The 16,751-nt window shown below is 44.0% G+C and overlaps 1 protein-coding gene across 9 annotated transcripts in view; it reads left to right on the forward strand.

Annotated features, from left to right (window-relative positions):
- LOC142893251 (rho GTPase-activating protein 23-like) overlaps positions 1-16,751 on the forward strand; it is a 52,397-nt gene that overhangs the window by 24,068 nt on the left and 11,578 nt on the right. For 7 of the 9 annotated variants that reach the window (XM_076033636.1, XM_076033641.1, XM_076033638.1 and 4 more), the window contains exons 1-4: positions 9,797-11,199; positions 15,170-15,361; positions 16,148-16,178; positions 16,362-16,457. In XM_076033636.1, coding sequence (XP_075889751.1) covers positions 10,984-11,199; positions 15,170-15,361; positions 16,148-16,178; positions 16,362-16,457 — 535 coding nt within the window. In that variant the 5' untranslated portion in view covers positions 9,797-10,983. Of the gene's footprint in view, positions 1-9,796; positions 11,200-15,169; positions 15,362-16,147; positions 16,179-16,361; positions 16,458-16,751 lie in introns of those variants that run through there. The other 2 variants (XM_076033642.1, XM_076033639.1) reach the window with 1 other exon arrangement.

The raw sequence follows: 16,751 nt of genomic DNA on the forward strand, positions 1-16,751 counted from the left end.
GAAAGCTTCAGTCCAGCTGAAGGCAGCGGGAACGTCGGAGAACTGGATAATAAAAAAAATATACGAGGAAGCTCAGGAGGGATCAGGTGCAGCCTACTGCTGCTGCTTTTTCCTAATGTGTTGGTGTGTGTGTGGATGTGTGGTCGTACCCACGATCCCCCCCCCCCCTCCCCCTCAGATCCAGAGAGCTCCAGCTGGATCTCTCTCGGGGAGTCCTGGACCCATCTGGGTGTCCAGCTGCTGCCCTCCACTCTTGGAATCAGACCCGGGAATTCACAGCCTGATACGCTGAGGCAGATCAGTGTACCTCTGATGTTTGTTTGTTTGTTTGTTTGTTTGTTTTGGCTGAATTTGCACCAATTTTCCTTATTTGTTTGCATGTATTAATGACATCATGACTGGAAGTATCGGAAAGGGAGACGAGACGGGATGATTGGGTTCCACGGAGCGAAGCTCCCATCCAATCGGTTGCTAACCATGATTAGTGATCAATGACCAACTGGGTGGTCTCCAGTGGAGGCAGGAGGGACAATCACATGACTTAGCTAAAAACTTTACCTCATTATTGGGCCCATGATTTATTTGATCTTGTTGTAAAAGCCACGCATGACTTGTGTGTCACTTGCTGGCTCGCTGATGAAGTCGGTATTTAAGGAAGCAAATCGCTGATTTTTTTGTGAACAGAACTTCCCGACGGCTGTCAGCGAATTGGTAGACACAGCTTCCCTTGATGTTGATTGGTGGTTGGCCCCAGTGCTGATTGGACCATCTATAGTGCTGAAAGCGAACTAAAATAAACTTGGTTTATTTCCTGTCTTGGCCCATTCGGAGCAGCGCCATCTATTGAGAAAGGCCGTGTGATTCTGCAGCAGCTGGTTGCTCCACCATGTTTACCGGCCTACCAAGCCAGCCAGTCTGGCTAGAGTCTGTAGATCATTGATACTGACTCACCCATGATTGGCCATTGCACTGAAATGTACATTAATGGTAGCCAATCTTTACTGCTTTGCAAGTTATGTCCCTTGTTAAAGCAATTGTAGTAAGATGGTGTGTAAAGTATTCAATGATTTACTCCTTGTTTTAATCCCTCATTGAGAACACTGACATTCGCAAATAATATTTTAGCATCTGAAAATATGGCTGGAACAGATGTGCTAAGCTGAGATGCTGTGAAACTGTGTTCCTCCTGTTCTTTGCATCTACTGCTGCCTCTTCCAGTCAGTTCACGTCACATTATGGATTTGTTTTTTGTTTTTTTTAATTTTTTTCTTTTGGTAACGGGCAACATCAAAGACAAACGCTTTGACTGCCAACTACTAATTCAATCATTTCCACATGCTGCTGAGCAAAACACAGCTCCCAAAATAGACTTAGCAAAGTTGTGGCTTCAGTGGGGGGCAGATTGTTTATCCAGCTAAACCAGACCATAATCACAGAACGTCAGGCGGCTACATTGGTCATATTAAATGCAATTGTTGTGTTTTTCAGTACCTTCATGCTGCACAAAGCCTCAGTAAAAAAAAAAAAAAGTGTTTTTAGTTTTTCCAACCTCTCCGTTGTGTAATGGGGTGATAATCCAAGATCAAAGATCCACTTTGTGGCTTCGAGAGCTTTGTGCTGGAAGTGAAGAATGCCGTTGGGCATCAGGTGAAGATAACGTCCGTCTCCAAACCAAAATAGCTGGCGGTCTCGGATGTAAATATAGTCCTTCTTCAAGCCCACCACTGGCTGTTCGGCGATGACCTTTGACCTCGCCCCCCGTGGATGAGGCCGATGAGAGACAGCTGATGACTCGCTCTGCCTGGCGTCCACTCTTCCCTGCGTCGCACTGACGTCCCGGGTCGAGACCGAGTGGAGTTCCACTTGGACTTCACGCAGCTGGCCGGCGTCTCGTGTTTCTCAAAGCTCTGTGACGGGAACTCCGCTCGCAGGGAGCATCAATACGGGAAGGCCTGAGTGTGGCGTCTGCTTTGAAAACATTTACGGTAATCTCCCAAATGCACATTCTGAGCCGAGGCAAACATCAACGAGAATGCCAGGCTCGGTGCTTCCAAAAGAGGTCCACTAGTGAATTCCTGGATATTCTTTTGCACAAAAAACAGTGCAGATGTATTTTGAGATTTTATATAAATGATTCTCTCTAATTGTCTGGGTACATGTTGATCTAAATATCAATAAAACACACCCAAAAATACACATAGTTTGTGCACAAAATTTCAAACTTTCATTTTGGAGAAGCTAAAATACCCATTTTAATATACCCACTGCCGAATGGGCAAAACTCTTTGCTTTAGGTCCTGTGGTGTTCTCGCTGGATAAAACGATTGAAACATTCTGTGTTGTGGTCAAAAACTTGTGTTAACGGCACGTCAGACCGGAGGTTACACAACTGATCAACACTGAGGTCTTGTCTGCGTGGCGTCCCCTGCTGTTTCTTTCCTTCCTTTCTCGCACCTTTTGTAATCTTTGCAGCACAATCACCAAACTGTTGCCTTCACTGGCCGTTTCACACACACGGAGCCTCTGTCTGCCGTGGAACAATGCTTCCTTTGCATCCACTGGCCCGCCGCAGTGAAGATGGCGCCTGCTGCTGGCGAAGTTGACGCAGCTGATTTCAGATCAGGTCCAGCCTCCAGGTACAACAGTTAGAAAAAAAACAACAACAAGAAAAACAACCCTATTGAGGTCTGTGCTCACAGAACTACCTGGGAAAATGTTGTTGTCGATAGGTCACCTTTCAAGATGTGCGTTTGTTCTTCCTGTCACCAGATATCCAGATTTATACTGACGTTCAAAAGTTTGTGCGACTCATTTCTGCATTGAACTCCTTTCTAAAAAAGCTTCATGAAATAATCTACTGGAGAGCTCTAAGAACATTACTAGTGCACGCAGAGTGTGATTGAATCTGATTTTGGACAATGAACATCAAGTGTGAAATATTGTGCTTGCATTTCAGAAGTTCAATTCTTTAAAAATTTCAAAATAAAAATGTTTTTAAACATTTCTAAAACAAATATTTGTATTTTAATCACACTTTGTTGTTTGCAAAACCATAGAAAAATAACCAAAGCATTATGGTTTATATGTTTAGGCTCTTAAAGACTGCCTGCTTTTAGTGATTACACAGAATTTTGCACACATGGAATTCTCTCAATCACTTTTAGACAGTGGAAATGATTTTTATTCAAGCACTAAAATGTTCCCATACTTGTTGAGCAAATCATGACTGATATCTGTGCCACCAACATTCAAGACCATTATTTCATAAAAGTAGTTACAATGGAGTACAATGCAGAAATGTAGAAATCAGTGTGATTGTCTAATAGAAAGATTGGTTTTTAGAAACATTTGTAAAAAAACATTTTGTTTTTTTGCAATTTTAAAGAATTGAACTTCTGTAATGAAGGCCATATATTGCACACTTGATATTCATTGTCCAAAATCACATTCAATTAGACACTCAAGGTAACAACTCTCAAAGCCATCCCATATGTGTTCAGCACGTCCTGACTCTTTTCCGTGCACTAGCAGTGTCCTTAGAGCTTTCCAGTAGATTATTTATTATAAAGCTTTTTATAAGGAGTTCAATGCAGCAATGAGTCGGTGACCCCAAGCCTTTTTAATGGTAGTATATATTGGTGCTGTTGAAATCCAGAGTCTAAACACCACTTGGCACTAACCAGCGGTTGAGGTCAAATGGACGGTGACCATAACTGCTGCCACGGCCCATTTTAATGAGCCTCAATCAAGATTCATACTTCATGCCTCAACCAACGAGTCCTCACCATCCTGGTTCCTCACAACCCGTCATTCTACTACAGTTTAAACACATTATCCCAAGGAGGACCAGTACGCCGCAGGAGCAGCTTGGCAAAGCACAGTGTTTATGGACATTTGATTGTGGGTGGCGGCATAGACATGGACAGCGGTGCCGATCAGACTCAAGTCAAAAGGAAACGGCCGGATCAACTCCAGCTGTGTTTTCTGAGCAGGCCCGAGTTTCCTATCTCGACTTTTTCTTATCTTAAGTCATTTTTATGTGTCTGTTTGCAGAGTGTGTTTATGGCTGGAATCTCTTGTCCTGTAAAATCCTCCGTGTCAGGTTTGCATTTCTTTCCCTCCTCTTCCGATTCCAAGTTCGCTCGCCGAGCATCAATTCACTGCACGCTGGCAATTTGCTGGTTGCACGTCGGCGTTTCACTGGCTGTTTCCTCACAGGGGTGGCACAGGCGGCGGCTGCGTCTCAAGTGCAAACAATGGAGAGAAACGCAGAAAAAATGAACCTATTTTTAGCTCGGAATGATTTTCACAGTTGACTAAAAATAGGTCAATTAGTGACTTTACGCTGCCGTCCTCCGAGTGCGTGCGCAGTCCTCCTTTTATCCACGCCTCCGATCCGATCTGCCGTCATTCATATTTCGGTCAGTAGGCTTCACATGCGTTTCCTCAGTTTTCAGGTCAGTGTAGCACATGCTGTCACTCAGTGCAGCAGTCGCACCGCTGGGGCGATGTACGTGCAACTCTGCCTTTTTTCACTGATTGCTGATTGACGTGCGGAGTCGCCTGTGGAGCGACACAGCATTTTGGTGTATTTGTATGAAAAGATGGTTGTGGTTTGTGCTTGAATACACTGTCTTTTTTTTTTTTTTTTAGCTTTGCTGAGTAGAGGCACTGAGGGAAGCGCAGCACTAATTATTTCACACTGATTGTGTGATGGGGTGTTTGAACTGCACCCCGGCAGCTGTCGCTCTCTGTTATGCAGTGCTGCCCACTTGTGGCAGGGAAATGTGTGTATGTGTGTGAAATGTGTTTCTACATTTCAAGTAGAATTCACTGCCTCTAAATAAACCAATAAAATACGCACATGTCTGAACTGAAAAGCAGGATTGCTTCAATAGAAAATCTGATCCAAATGCCCAACTTTAAAAGTTTCCTTCTGACAGCGAGAAGGAATTAAAGTTTAGATTTTAGTTTTTTAGATGGTGCACAAAGAATAATGTAGTGAAAATGTTTACATTTAATCTTGCGTGTTTATTCTAACCTTGCCGTCTCGAAGTTGTTTTATTTGTTTGTCAGTTTCATTTCTCACGTTGTATCGTTGAGTGGTGTGAAAATAGCGCTTCCCAGTATATCAAAAATGATAGCCGTCACAGTGAAGACACACAAACCATGTCGCCACACGTGGCAGAGAACTGCTTGAACTGCAGTGAGTTGCACTCAGCGTACCATCTGTTCACGCGTTACATGACTATGTGTTTGGCCAATCAGACGGAACCTCTCTGCCCTGGAGATGCTGCTGGCTGACGTCAGTCGCTAGCGACTTTAAACACAAGGCGGCGAGGGTGCAGATTTTTTTATTTTTTATTTTTTTTTAAGAAAGTCAAAGTGGTGGTTAAAAAGAAGAAGAAGAGAAGACACTGTCTTAGGGGCCATTACAATGTTCACAGTGCTATTGTGTTGCAGTGATCGAGAACATGCTGTTTATTTCCGTCCAACTGACGTTGATCACTCGTAATGTCTCGGCAGTCACGTGCTCGTTTCTTTCTTCAACAAAACAACATTGTAGCCGGACTGAAAGCAAATGTTATTATTATTGTTTTCTGTTTTTCTCTATAGTTAACAAATTCTCCAGGGTCTAAGTTAGCAACTAACCCAAAGCAGAAAGGCGCCAGTGCTGTACTACTTAGTATTTTTGCATTTAGCTGGAGTCACAATGATCAATGTGCCTGTCAACCGCTTGTCTTAATTATTGTCCTAATAAAAAGAATGAAAACAGTGGTTTTACAGTCATTAGATATCTGCTGCTGATTGACATGCCCTCCAAATATGGGCACCGGTGTCGGTCGGCATCGTCTGATGAGTGTAGCAGTTCACTTCGTCACCAGGGTTACCTCGGAACCAGTGAATTTAGTAAAGTGCGGTACTTGTACCCACTGTTGTCTGTAAAACTGTCAAAGTGTGTGTGTGTGTGTGTGTGTGTGTGTGTGTGTGTGTGTGTGTGTGTGTGTGTGTGTGTGTGTGTGTGTGTGTGTGTGTGTGCAGCAGCAGCAGCACGTGTGTGTTGTGTGCTCAGAGGACTGATCTGTCCCACGTGTGGTATTGTTCGGCGCTGCCGCGTCCCTATTCAGCGTCCTCTGCTGCTGTGTTTGAGTTTAGTCCTGTCATCAGCTCCAGCCTCCTCTTTATCCCTCTATTCATCCCCTCCCTTTTTTGTCCACACCCCCCCCAAACCCCTTATTCTCTGTCACCCTCTCCTAAATACACTGGCCGCTTTCAACTCGCATCAGCTTTCTTGGACTAAACAAGGAAGAACAGAATCAAGTACTAAATACTCAGCATTTTCAAAGTGCAAGTGCACAACGTACGTTGTACAGATAACGTATAATCTTCCCACTCATTAATAGTCCAAAATAATTTTGCAAGGCTGCCCTACTACACCACATATGTGTCCCAGTGAAAGTCTAATAACTGCGTTAGCATGCTATTTGACATTAGCCTCTGATAGCTAGCATTTTAATCAGGCATTAACAATGTGGTGTAGATGTGTTTGTTTTCTGTAATAAATTGTTGCCATTTCCTGTTTACAATTCACTTAACATTGTCGTAGATAAAGATGAAGAAAATGCCTTTTTATTATTATCATTATTGTAAAATCAAGGTCGCTGTTGGTAAGTGCAAATTGGCACCACACAATTTGAATCAACCCATATTGACAGTAGCGTGCCACAAGGTAGGTGTACTGCGTTGAAGTGCTTCATACCAGTGCAAGTATGCTTAAATTGTTGCAGCTACATCACGTTAACTGTGGTTGAGGTCTCACAGCCCTGACATTGTTCAGTGTGTGGCAATGTACCTTGGACACTTTCAGTCCCAAAAGCTTCAGTTGCCAGGCTTCTGTCTGTTGTGTTTGTCTCAGTCCATTTCTCTTTGTAATGTTTTTATTTTATCCCCCCCCGCTCAGCTGTAGTGGAAGTGACGTGACTTTGTCTTCACTCGGTCTCCCGCTGGGATCATTTCTTTGTGTCTGTGTTGCTCTTGGTGGAACTATTTGCTGTCTAGCTCCACTGTTTCTCTCTGTGCTTGGAACGGGGATTGTGTGTGACAGCCCTTCACCTTGCTCGCTGCTGTGCTCTTCCCACTCCTCCTCTTGTTCTCTCCATTGTGCTTTATCCTTTCTAAATTGAATCACTTGCCCGGCTTCAACTGCAGACTAAAGTTACAAGTTCACAAGTAACTTAACCGAAGTGGTCGAGGGCGTTGTTATAAATGGATGAATGGAGGTGCAGTCAGCGGATTTCTAATCGTTATCTTGATAAGTGCAAATTGATTTTTTTTTTTTCCTTTTGAAATTGTGTCAGTTATCCATACAGTGGATGAACTAGAGGGCTGTGTTATCTAGAGCCCAACTCTTACTTTATGTCTGTCTTTTTTCTTCTGAAAGCTGTAGATTATGAAACTATCCAGCAGATTTTGCTTATCCATCTATCCATCCATCCATCCATCCATCCATCCATCCATCCATCCATCCATCCATCCATGCATCCCCAACACAGGGATTGAGTCCATGACCTTCTTGTTGTGAGAAGGTTCATTCACACTAATCACTGAACTGTTGGCCACCGCCATGATTTTTTTTTTGGGGGGGGGGGTTTGGACAGTTCCCTCACAATTTCTTTTCCAGCCTGCACAACAGAGCATGTTTGTTTTGGGAGTTCCTCAGCTAACTCCATCAAACTGAATATGTCTGCATAAAAAAAACAAAAAACAAAATCAAATCGCACTCTTCTCTTGCAAGGCCATGTGGAAAAGTTACTCCAGGAGACAAGAGGCTCTTATGAGACTGGAGATGGTCTCTGTTTGCACTGGCTCAAATTCTGTCAGCTAATACTTTGCCATATTTTACCCACTTCTTCTCTTGTCAAAGGCACAGGAGACACGTCAACACTACTACTACAAAAAAAAAATAACATTTATTATTACTGTGATCACTGCATCCTGCCAAACGGAACAACTGAAGGTTTGAATGTCATCGCTGTTATCGGCGCGTTGTGTAACGGATTTAACAGAGGACAGAGTGTTGACTGCATTTCTCCTCTCACCCATCATGAGGTCAGTCACCCTCTTCCAAGTGGCGTTTGCCTGGAGCTCTGGTGGAGCCCTAGCAGAGCCAAAGCATAAAGAATCAGGGCAGAACAGATGAATGTTCTCCTGTGACTCACACATCACATTATGTTATTTTTGCCCGGGCTTCAGTCCTCCATGACGATGAGCAGTTGCAGTCAAAGTCGTGTTTGACAATACTTTTACCGAAAGCGGCGTCCCGCCGAAAATGGGAAAGGCACAGGCGTCGGTCGGTGACAAAAAAAGCCTTCCGCTGGGTTCCGCGGCAGCGCGGCTGTGGCTGGGGGGCGTCGAGTTTGCGGCAGCGATGGGAGGAAATCAAGGAAATAGAAATAATGGCGAGGCAAAAGAGAGAGGGGGAGTTTAGAGGGGACGATTAAGTTCGGGAGGCTGAATCGGACGCAATGAAAAAGGGGACAAGAGTCTGAGGCTGCTGAATGATGTTTGCAAGGACGTCAGCCCCTTTTATCGTCTTCACATCTCACTTCTCCCGCTTTATCTCCACTCCCTCTTTCTCGCACTGTCTGTCGTCTCAGTCGCTCTCAGGTGTCAGTGAAATGAGAACTGAGGCTGACAGCTCTGTGAGAGCGCGCGCGCGCACACTCACACACACATACACACACACACACACATACACACAAACCTACACGCACACTCACATAGTTGGGGGTTCACTTGTATAGTTATTATGGAGGCACAAACATTTACACTGGATGACAGTTTATTCTGAGACGCACAAACTCATGTAGTCTTATATCTTGGGGACAGTAGCGATCAAATTATTTACAATATCATCTTTTGTGATAAGGAATAATTTAATTTTGCTCATATTTTAAGTCCATGACCTAAATATTTGCACCAACACGTCGTTTGGAGTTCTGCCAAGGAACACAAAGAAGAAACCTTACTCATGTGACATGAATCGGTCAACATTTGTCTGTGCAGTATCGGCCTTTATAACAACACAGAGTGACCAAAGTACTTACTATAAAACTTTGAGAGCAACATAAAAACAAAACAGTGAACATCAATCAATGGCTACATGAAAAACAGGAACAAAAGTTTGTAAAAATGAGGTTTAGGTTTGTGTTCAATAATATAGGGCATATTTTTCTAAGCAAACAGTTTGATGGAGAAGGAAGCTTATGAAAAAAATAAACCAGACAATCCTTAAACATAAACTGAAAGCCCACAACATAAGATTGTGTTCCTGTGTGCCTGAATATGCCAAACACAGACATATATTTTAAAGTAATGTGTCATTAATAACCAGCAGGCCATGAATAAATCACTGATTTGCTCTCTCTTGTTCTTCTGTCAACTACATGTTTAAAGGAAGCCTTTTCTACACACTGCACACTAACAGCCTCTGGACACATTATTTACTCGTGGCGCCATACATGAATGCACAATACACCATCGTTGGTGACAAAAAAACAAAAAAAACAAAAAAAAAACACGTGTAGTCGCGTCCCCAAAGCCCTAAGGTGACGCTACTGAATGCATGCAAAAATTTATCACGCAACTTCATGTAAGAGAAAGAATTAAAATGATAATCATATCAGAAAAATGTTTTTCAAGACCAAAATGGTGATTTGAAATATTTATTTTGAAGTGAAAAATTTTCTATTTTAATATCCACAACAAACCTACTTATTTTAGAAAATAGCCTCACCACTGCCCTCACACCAACAATCCCTTAGCAATTAAAAAAAAAAAAAAAGGTTTACTAAAATCTTTAGACCACACAGTCTAATGTGCACTCGAGATACACGCAGCAGCATCGTGTGAGCCTTAAAGGAGGAGACAGGGAGACCCGACGCCGAGCGAGAGCGCGCAGCATTGCTTTGTGCTGTGTGGATGGGCTCTGCACAGTGTTGCAAAAGGATGTGAGGAATGTGACTGAAAGAGTGGGGATGTCAGCAAATACACCCAAGGGAAAGAGAGAGAGAGAGGGAGGGAGAGAGAGGGAGAGGCATGGCAGGGTTGCGAGGAGAGAGGACTATACTTAGACAACCACAGCCAACGCTCCACTACGCTGCCAGCTCGGAGGAGGACACACTGGATCTCGAAGAAGCGGTTGAAGGGTTCGGATTCACCACTATGACCTGGTGGTGGGACTGGTATCGACTAGTGCAAGAACCAAACTGGGCTTGAGTGATTTTGCTCCCAGAATGAACAGAGGAATGGTTCGTCTGTAGCATCAACTGTCCAGGACCTCAGTGGGATGACTCCTCCAGTGCACTCTGGAGGGAACTCTGCTCGGTAAGCTCTAGGGAGACGGATTTCAATCCTGACGGGCTTCTCACTGGAGAGTAGAATCTGTTCGCGATGCTGTCTCAAATTTGAAATGCGAGGATGCTACCAAGGCGGAAGAATCTCTCAACTTAAACTTTACCTGGGACTAAAATGAGAAGGATAAGGCTAAAAGAGTTGGAAGGAGAGTTCATTTTTTTACAGATACTTTCCCCAGTTCTGAAGACAAGGATCAAGACCAGCTCACCCTAGAGTTGTGGACTTTCATCTGCCATCATGGTGCAAAAGTGTGGAAAATATTCCATCTTTGGACTTTGGACGGATTCCTGATTGCCTGACTGCCCATCACTGAGATACCCCAAGCATGTTCCGTAAAAAAGACGGTTCAAACATCCTGCGCTGTGGATTTGTTGGGCTAATTGTGGTCCGCTATGTGTTCCATTTTATCCCTCTCTGTCACTGGTCGTGATTGATGGAGCAGAGATTTCGTGAAGGTGATCACTCATCTCAGTCCTGTGGTCGAAAGATTTGAGATCTCTGTGTGTTCGCGCGTGTGTGCGTGCTCGCCGCACGGACAGTGCGTGTGCTTACGAATGTGGAGGTGCTATGCTGAAAGTGTCAGGTGCCGCACCAGCTCCATCTGGCCACGAGTGGAGATTTCACTGCTCCGTCGGGGTGGACTGCAGCGACGCTGAACCTCGTTGCATTTGGCTGGCGGTTTTAAGGGGCATCTCACCTCGCGCCTCGCCACGACCCACCCCTATCACATCGCCAAGGAGAAGGGGCTCCCGCAGGCTCATACAGCGTCACCGCTTGTCTTGGGTAAGAGACACTTGTCTTGGTTTGCCGCTTGAGGTGTTGGCTGAGGTCAGGATGACCCGACTAAAGTGCCATGAATCGTGCTTTGGATGATCATTTGACCAGAACTCCAGACTCGAGTGTTCAAGGTAGATTGAGGAGATATCTTAAATCTAGAATTGACGTACTTTAAGTACATACATAGAGACTCAGACAATAGGAAGGTATTCATTTCCCTGTGGAGAATGCAACAGCGAATCATGTGCCTCCACCTATTATCTGCATCATCGTCTCTTGCACCAGCTAAATTGGGGTAATGTGAATGAAATTAGCCAGGTAATTTCTATGTTAGTAATCTACCAAAAATAATGGCTGCAACCAAAACCATCAAATTTATGTCTGAAAAAAAAACTCCTTTATTAATTTCTTTCCAGGACTGTACTCTTATATTTTTTGCTGCCTCTGTCTACATTCAGCAAATGTTCATTCTTATACCAAATGAATTTGGGTGTATTGAATCAAAGGCTAGAGAAGACAAAAGCATTTTTTCCATTTTGGTATAAAGTCATCAGTGATGCCTCACAATGACAGGACGAAGGGGAGGACCTCATGTTGACCACGTATTGTGGTCCATTTCCGGCTTAGCAACCACTCGGTCATCATTCAGCATTTGGTGTCTGAAGTTCTGAAGCCACTGTTCTATTCTGCATCTTAGCACATCTTCTGAAAGTTAAGGAAGATGATTTCCGAAAAGCCAGCGATGATGCAGCAACAGCTAAAATGCTTTAGGTCAGAAGACTAATGGAAGTGCAGAGGTTGCAAACGGCGCACCTGCACTCGCACCCTCTCATATTTAATACTGCATTTCTCAACATAGAAATACTGTACTGTACTGTACTCTACTATTATATGACACAACTTACAGGAACAGGCGGGACTTTTTCCTCCAGGAGGTAACGCTGCTTACATTTACATTACATTACATTTTTTCCGAGGAAAGACAGTTTTCCGGCGGTCCATCCCTTCCGTGTAGTAGATCAACTGCAGCTCTAAAATGAGCTGTGTCAATTTTGAGGAGGGTTCACGTCCCATCTGATCTGATGACTGTGGACAGGTGTGCTCCCTCTGGGTTCTCCTTCGGCCTTCTTCTTTAACCTTTCCTGTCTGCTCTTATCAGTGCAAAAGGAAACTGTGGGTCCACTGTCCCGACGCTACCGTGCCATGAGAGCATTGACACAGAGCCACTGTGAATGTCATAGCTCTAAACTTCAGCAGTGGTAATAACCTGTGTCAGGGCAGGTGTTACACCGTGAAGTCGAGGCCGATTCCATTATTCACTTCACAGGAAGATTTAGCCTGTGTGGAAATGCTTCACTATGTGTGTCTGTTATGACCTTTAGCGCCTCTTTAATGAGTTACGTAATACAGCACTGAAGGCGGCTGTTGACTTGCAATAGGGAAGAGTTGGGATGATGCGGATGCCCTCGCCATGCACAGAAATCAGAATGTGGCTTTATATAACAGGTGGGTGGACGTGTTATGGAGCAAGTATCCATACAGCCGTTTCTCAACCCAGTCCGCAGAAGTTTTGTTTGAATGTCGACCGAAGTGACCGTTATCCATCCAAGTAATAAGCTGTGTTTGTGCGCGCGCACGTACGTGTATGTGTGCGTGCGCGTTGCATGAGCTCCTCCAAAAAGTGACTGTCACTTTCCATCATTTGATCTGCATACACTGTTTGTCTTTTTGTGGTGTGTCACTCTGCATCTGAGTAAAGCTAATTCCGCTGCAGTCTAAATGTCAGATGAGCTAAATCATGCATTCGTCATTCATTGTCCAACAGCAAAGCGACTGCAGCGAAAATGCGAAATCCAAGTGGGCCACATAAATTAACCAATGTTCTCAGGGAACAAGCACAGTGAGTGAGTGGACTGTATTAATGATGAGCTATATTGTGTCAGCACTAGGCACTCTAGTTCCTAAAGAAGCCCATAACTGGGATGGGTATAAAATAAAGAGCTATAAATCAAAAGCTTAGCGGCTAGATTGCTCAGATTTCAAGCGTGAAATGTTGTTCATCTATCTCGGCGACCTTCAACAGACAGCTATTCTTAAAACTTGAGACTTGAGCACCAGGAAGGAACAACTGTTAGTTGAAATTATGTCCACTACTGGCTTTGGCCAGTATGGGTCATATGGTAGTATGGGTTTTGTTGAACACAAAACAGAAATATTTGTTGCTCCACTCGAATGTGCAAGACAGTATTTTTATGATGCTTTTATGTGAAGGTACCCTTTCAATCAGGAACATGGGCTTGGCTACAAGTTTTTTTTTTTTTTTTTTTTTCATAATTTAGTAGCTTCTAGCAGTAGCCACTCCAACTCAAAACTGTAAAATTAAAGCCACACTAATATAATTTTATTCTTATATTTTTGTATACTTAGATTTACACAGATGTCATCTTTTAAGGTTTATTTTGACCCTTCTGTTTTTGTTGTTTTGCTTTTTTGTTCTTTGTATGTCTTCTGTCCAAAGCACTGTAGTTCCATCTTAACATATCAAAGTGACTCATACGACACAGCACATAATCTCCGGGGTAAGTTGTTAAAAACAGTAGGACATTGTCCTGTTACAGCATAACAGTCGCACGCAGACGGTCACATTCCACACTCGGCTGGCAAGGAATGACTGAGCGTGACTTAGTCAGCCAGAGTTGGTTGGGACACATGCAGTGTCCTAAATCCTGTCACAGCATCATTGCAAGCTGACATGTGTGACACGATGAGGGATCTGACGCAGCAAACAGTTCGCCCTGCTTGCCTCTCAAGCGCGTGCATGTGCACTATGACTTATTCTAGCAAAAACATTCAATTCTTACACTCAGATACTGTTCCTTGTTTGTTTTTTTTTGTATGCTGGAGGCCTCATAAAGAGCATGCTGTACCATGTGTGTGTGTGTGTATCATCAAGTAAGGTCCCATCAGGTTATTGTCTTGACTTGTTGAACCAAATAGTGGCACAAATACAAGTAATTGGCTCCCCACTGTGGAAAGCGTGTGTCTCTTCCCCTCTCTCCTTGAAACTATTCTTGGAGGCGCAGCGTTCCCCAAAACACACCTATGAATGGCTCGGCCATCTACTTCCTGTCTTAAGAAACAGATTTCCTGTTGTTTTTGTAACTGGCTGAATTTGGTATGAATGTCCTTGCGTGTGTGTGCGTGCGTGCGTGTGTGTGTTCGTGTGCAGTGTGTGTAGTTGTGTTTGCTTATAATGACCATTTGTGTGCTGATGACAATAGTGCACATAACTTCAGTCATGTTACCTCCAGGGGTTTAGTCTTGACTGTGCATTAAATGCTCCGCCAAAAAAAAAAAGAGCAACCCCTTGCAAAGGTGTAACACAACAAAACAGTGCTAAAAGACGATCGCGGTTCGCACTCATCTGGATCTATAGCAAACACAAACTGTTGTCCCTTTTTGCCGCTCAGCTGCTAAGTTGCTAAGTTCTCACCTCCGCCATCGCATTGGAATATGAGTGGAGGGTTGGAATCACACTCTTCTGTGAAGCTGCCTTTGTCCATTGTTCTTCCATTTTCCAGATTTATGTTTATGAGCCCTAATAATTTCCTGTTGTTCCGCGACAACATTTATAGACTATATATTTTTAACTCTGCCATTGTTGGCTGGAGGTAATAAATGTGATTATACGTGCAGCAGTTGGTGAAAAAGACGGCTTCCCTTTCAGAGGGAGAGGAAGCCTTGGATACATTTCTGGCATTGGTGGAATTCAGTCCTGGCTGCCGGATATGGGCAGAGTTGTCAGTGAATGAACTGCAGACACCCACATCCACCCTCAGACATTTCCCTTACCCGCAATGGACGGGATCTTACACACACACCAGCCCCATTACCGCAAGTGAAAATGGTTCTTAAAATACATGAATTGAACCATTTCCTATTCTGCTCCCCCCCCCCCCCCCCCCCCCCCAAACAGGCTAAAGGGCGGAGAGATGGCATGGTGTCGTCTATTGAGAACAGGCGCCGGCCTCTGTCCTCGGGAGAGGTGGAGGGTATGTCCTGGCAAGGCCCGCGAACCATTTACCTCCAGAAGAACTCGCAGGGATTCGGCTTCACCCTGCGCCACTTCATCGTCTACCCGCCAGAGTCGTCCCTCCACAGCCTCAAGGTTAGCCCACCGCTAGGAGCTCGCGCTCAAGCGATTGCTTTGAAAATCGCAGACTATTTGGAAAAACAACCCAAGTTCAATAAGTTCTAGTGGACCTGGCGAATTAGAAATGGTGAGGTTTGAGCTCACCATTAGCTATCAGTGCAGAATGGCATCCTCAGACACTTGAGACAGCAGCTTTGCCAGTCACACGGACAGACAGACTCAGAGAGACAGACGGACAGAATGATAGACAGTGTGAGACAGTTCCTAGAACCGACAGGCAGTGAGTTACCAAGTCAGACACCGACAGCCAGCTGAAATCAGCCTCACTACAAAGCACAGAGATGAGCTCAGGAGTATCCACAAAAGTTCTTGTGCGTCGTCCACACACTCTGAATACTCAGATCTTCAAAATCCAGCCCCAAAGCGATCAAATCTCCAAATTGCCACATTGCATATCCACGTTCACAACCCGTAGCGATGCAATAATGATGCCAAAGCCCCCTGCAAACCCTGCCAGCAACAACACTGGATTAGTGTTGGGTTTCTTCTTGCTGCTGCTGCACGCTAACGTCTCCTTTCTTGCTTGCAATTATATGCATATTTGTTGCATCTTCTTTTTGCATTGGCTTAAATCCCCGGAGTTGAATGCACTTTTTCTATATGGCGTTTTCAGTGGTTTTATGTTGAGTTGACAAATAGTTCTTGATCCAAGGAAAAAGGTTGCTGTCTTATGCAGGTGTGGTCATGGTGTAGTCGTCAAGCCTAGTGACAACACCTCTCTCTGACTTTACTTTTTCACAGGATGAAGAAAATGGAAACACAACTGGGAAAGGTGAGCGTGTTTGGTTGTGTAATGGTTAAGACTGTCAATGCGTAGGAGGGTCTTTGTGTCGGCGGAGCTGAGTCAACGTTGTGGGTTTTTGATATTTTTAGACCTTTACTTTAAATTACCTGTATGTTTACACAGAGTCGTTCCTCTTTGTGTGTGTTTGTGTGTGTGTTGCGCGTGCTGAAGATGGTTTCCAGCGGCCTCGGCTGGAGCCAATGGATACCATCTTTGTGAAGAGCGTGAAAGAAAATGGCCCTGCCCAACAAGCTGGACTATGTACAGGTGCGTAGATACACTCTGAGGGCATCACACTCAATGGTTGCAGTAGCAGGAACACGAAAAGGGACAAAAATTATTATTTAGTTGGCTGATTATAGAAAATGTAGATAGAATCTTCTTTTATTTATTTAACTTTTTATTTTGTTTATTTTGTTTACCGGCTGCCTGTAATTTCAAGGAACCTTTGGTGTTAGTACAGTCATTATTTTATTTATTTAATCATTTAAATAAATAAATGTTCATGTTCCCCAAGCTTTTACTTTTCCTGCACTGGGCTTTTTGTGCCACTTGGGCAAG

The sequence above is a fragment of the Nelusetta ayraudi genome, unplaced genomic scaffold, assembly GCF_046127955.1.
Source record: "Nelusetta ayraudi isolate G7.1 ecotype Tasmania unplaced genomic scaffold, CSIRO-AGI_Nayr_v1 ptg000042l, whole genome shotgun sequence".
In the NCBI taxonomy this organism is placed as follows: Eukaryota; Metazoa; Chordata; class Actinopteri; order Tetraodontiformes; family Monacanthidae; genus Nelusetta; species Nelusetta ayraudi.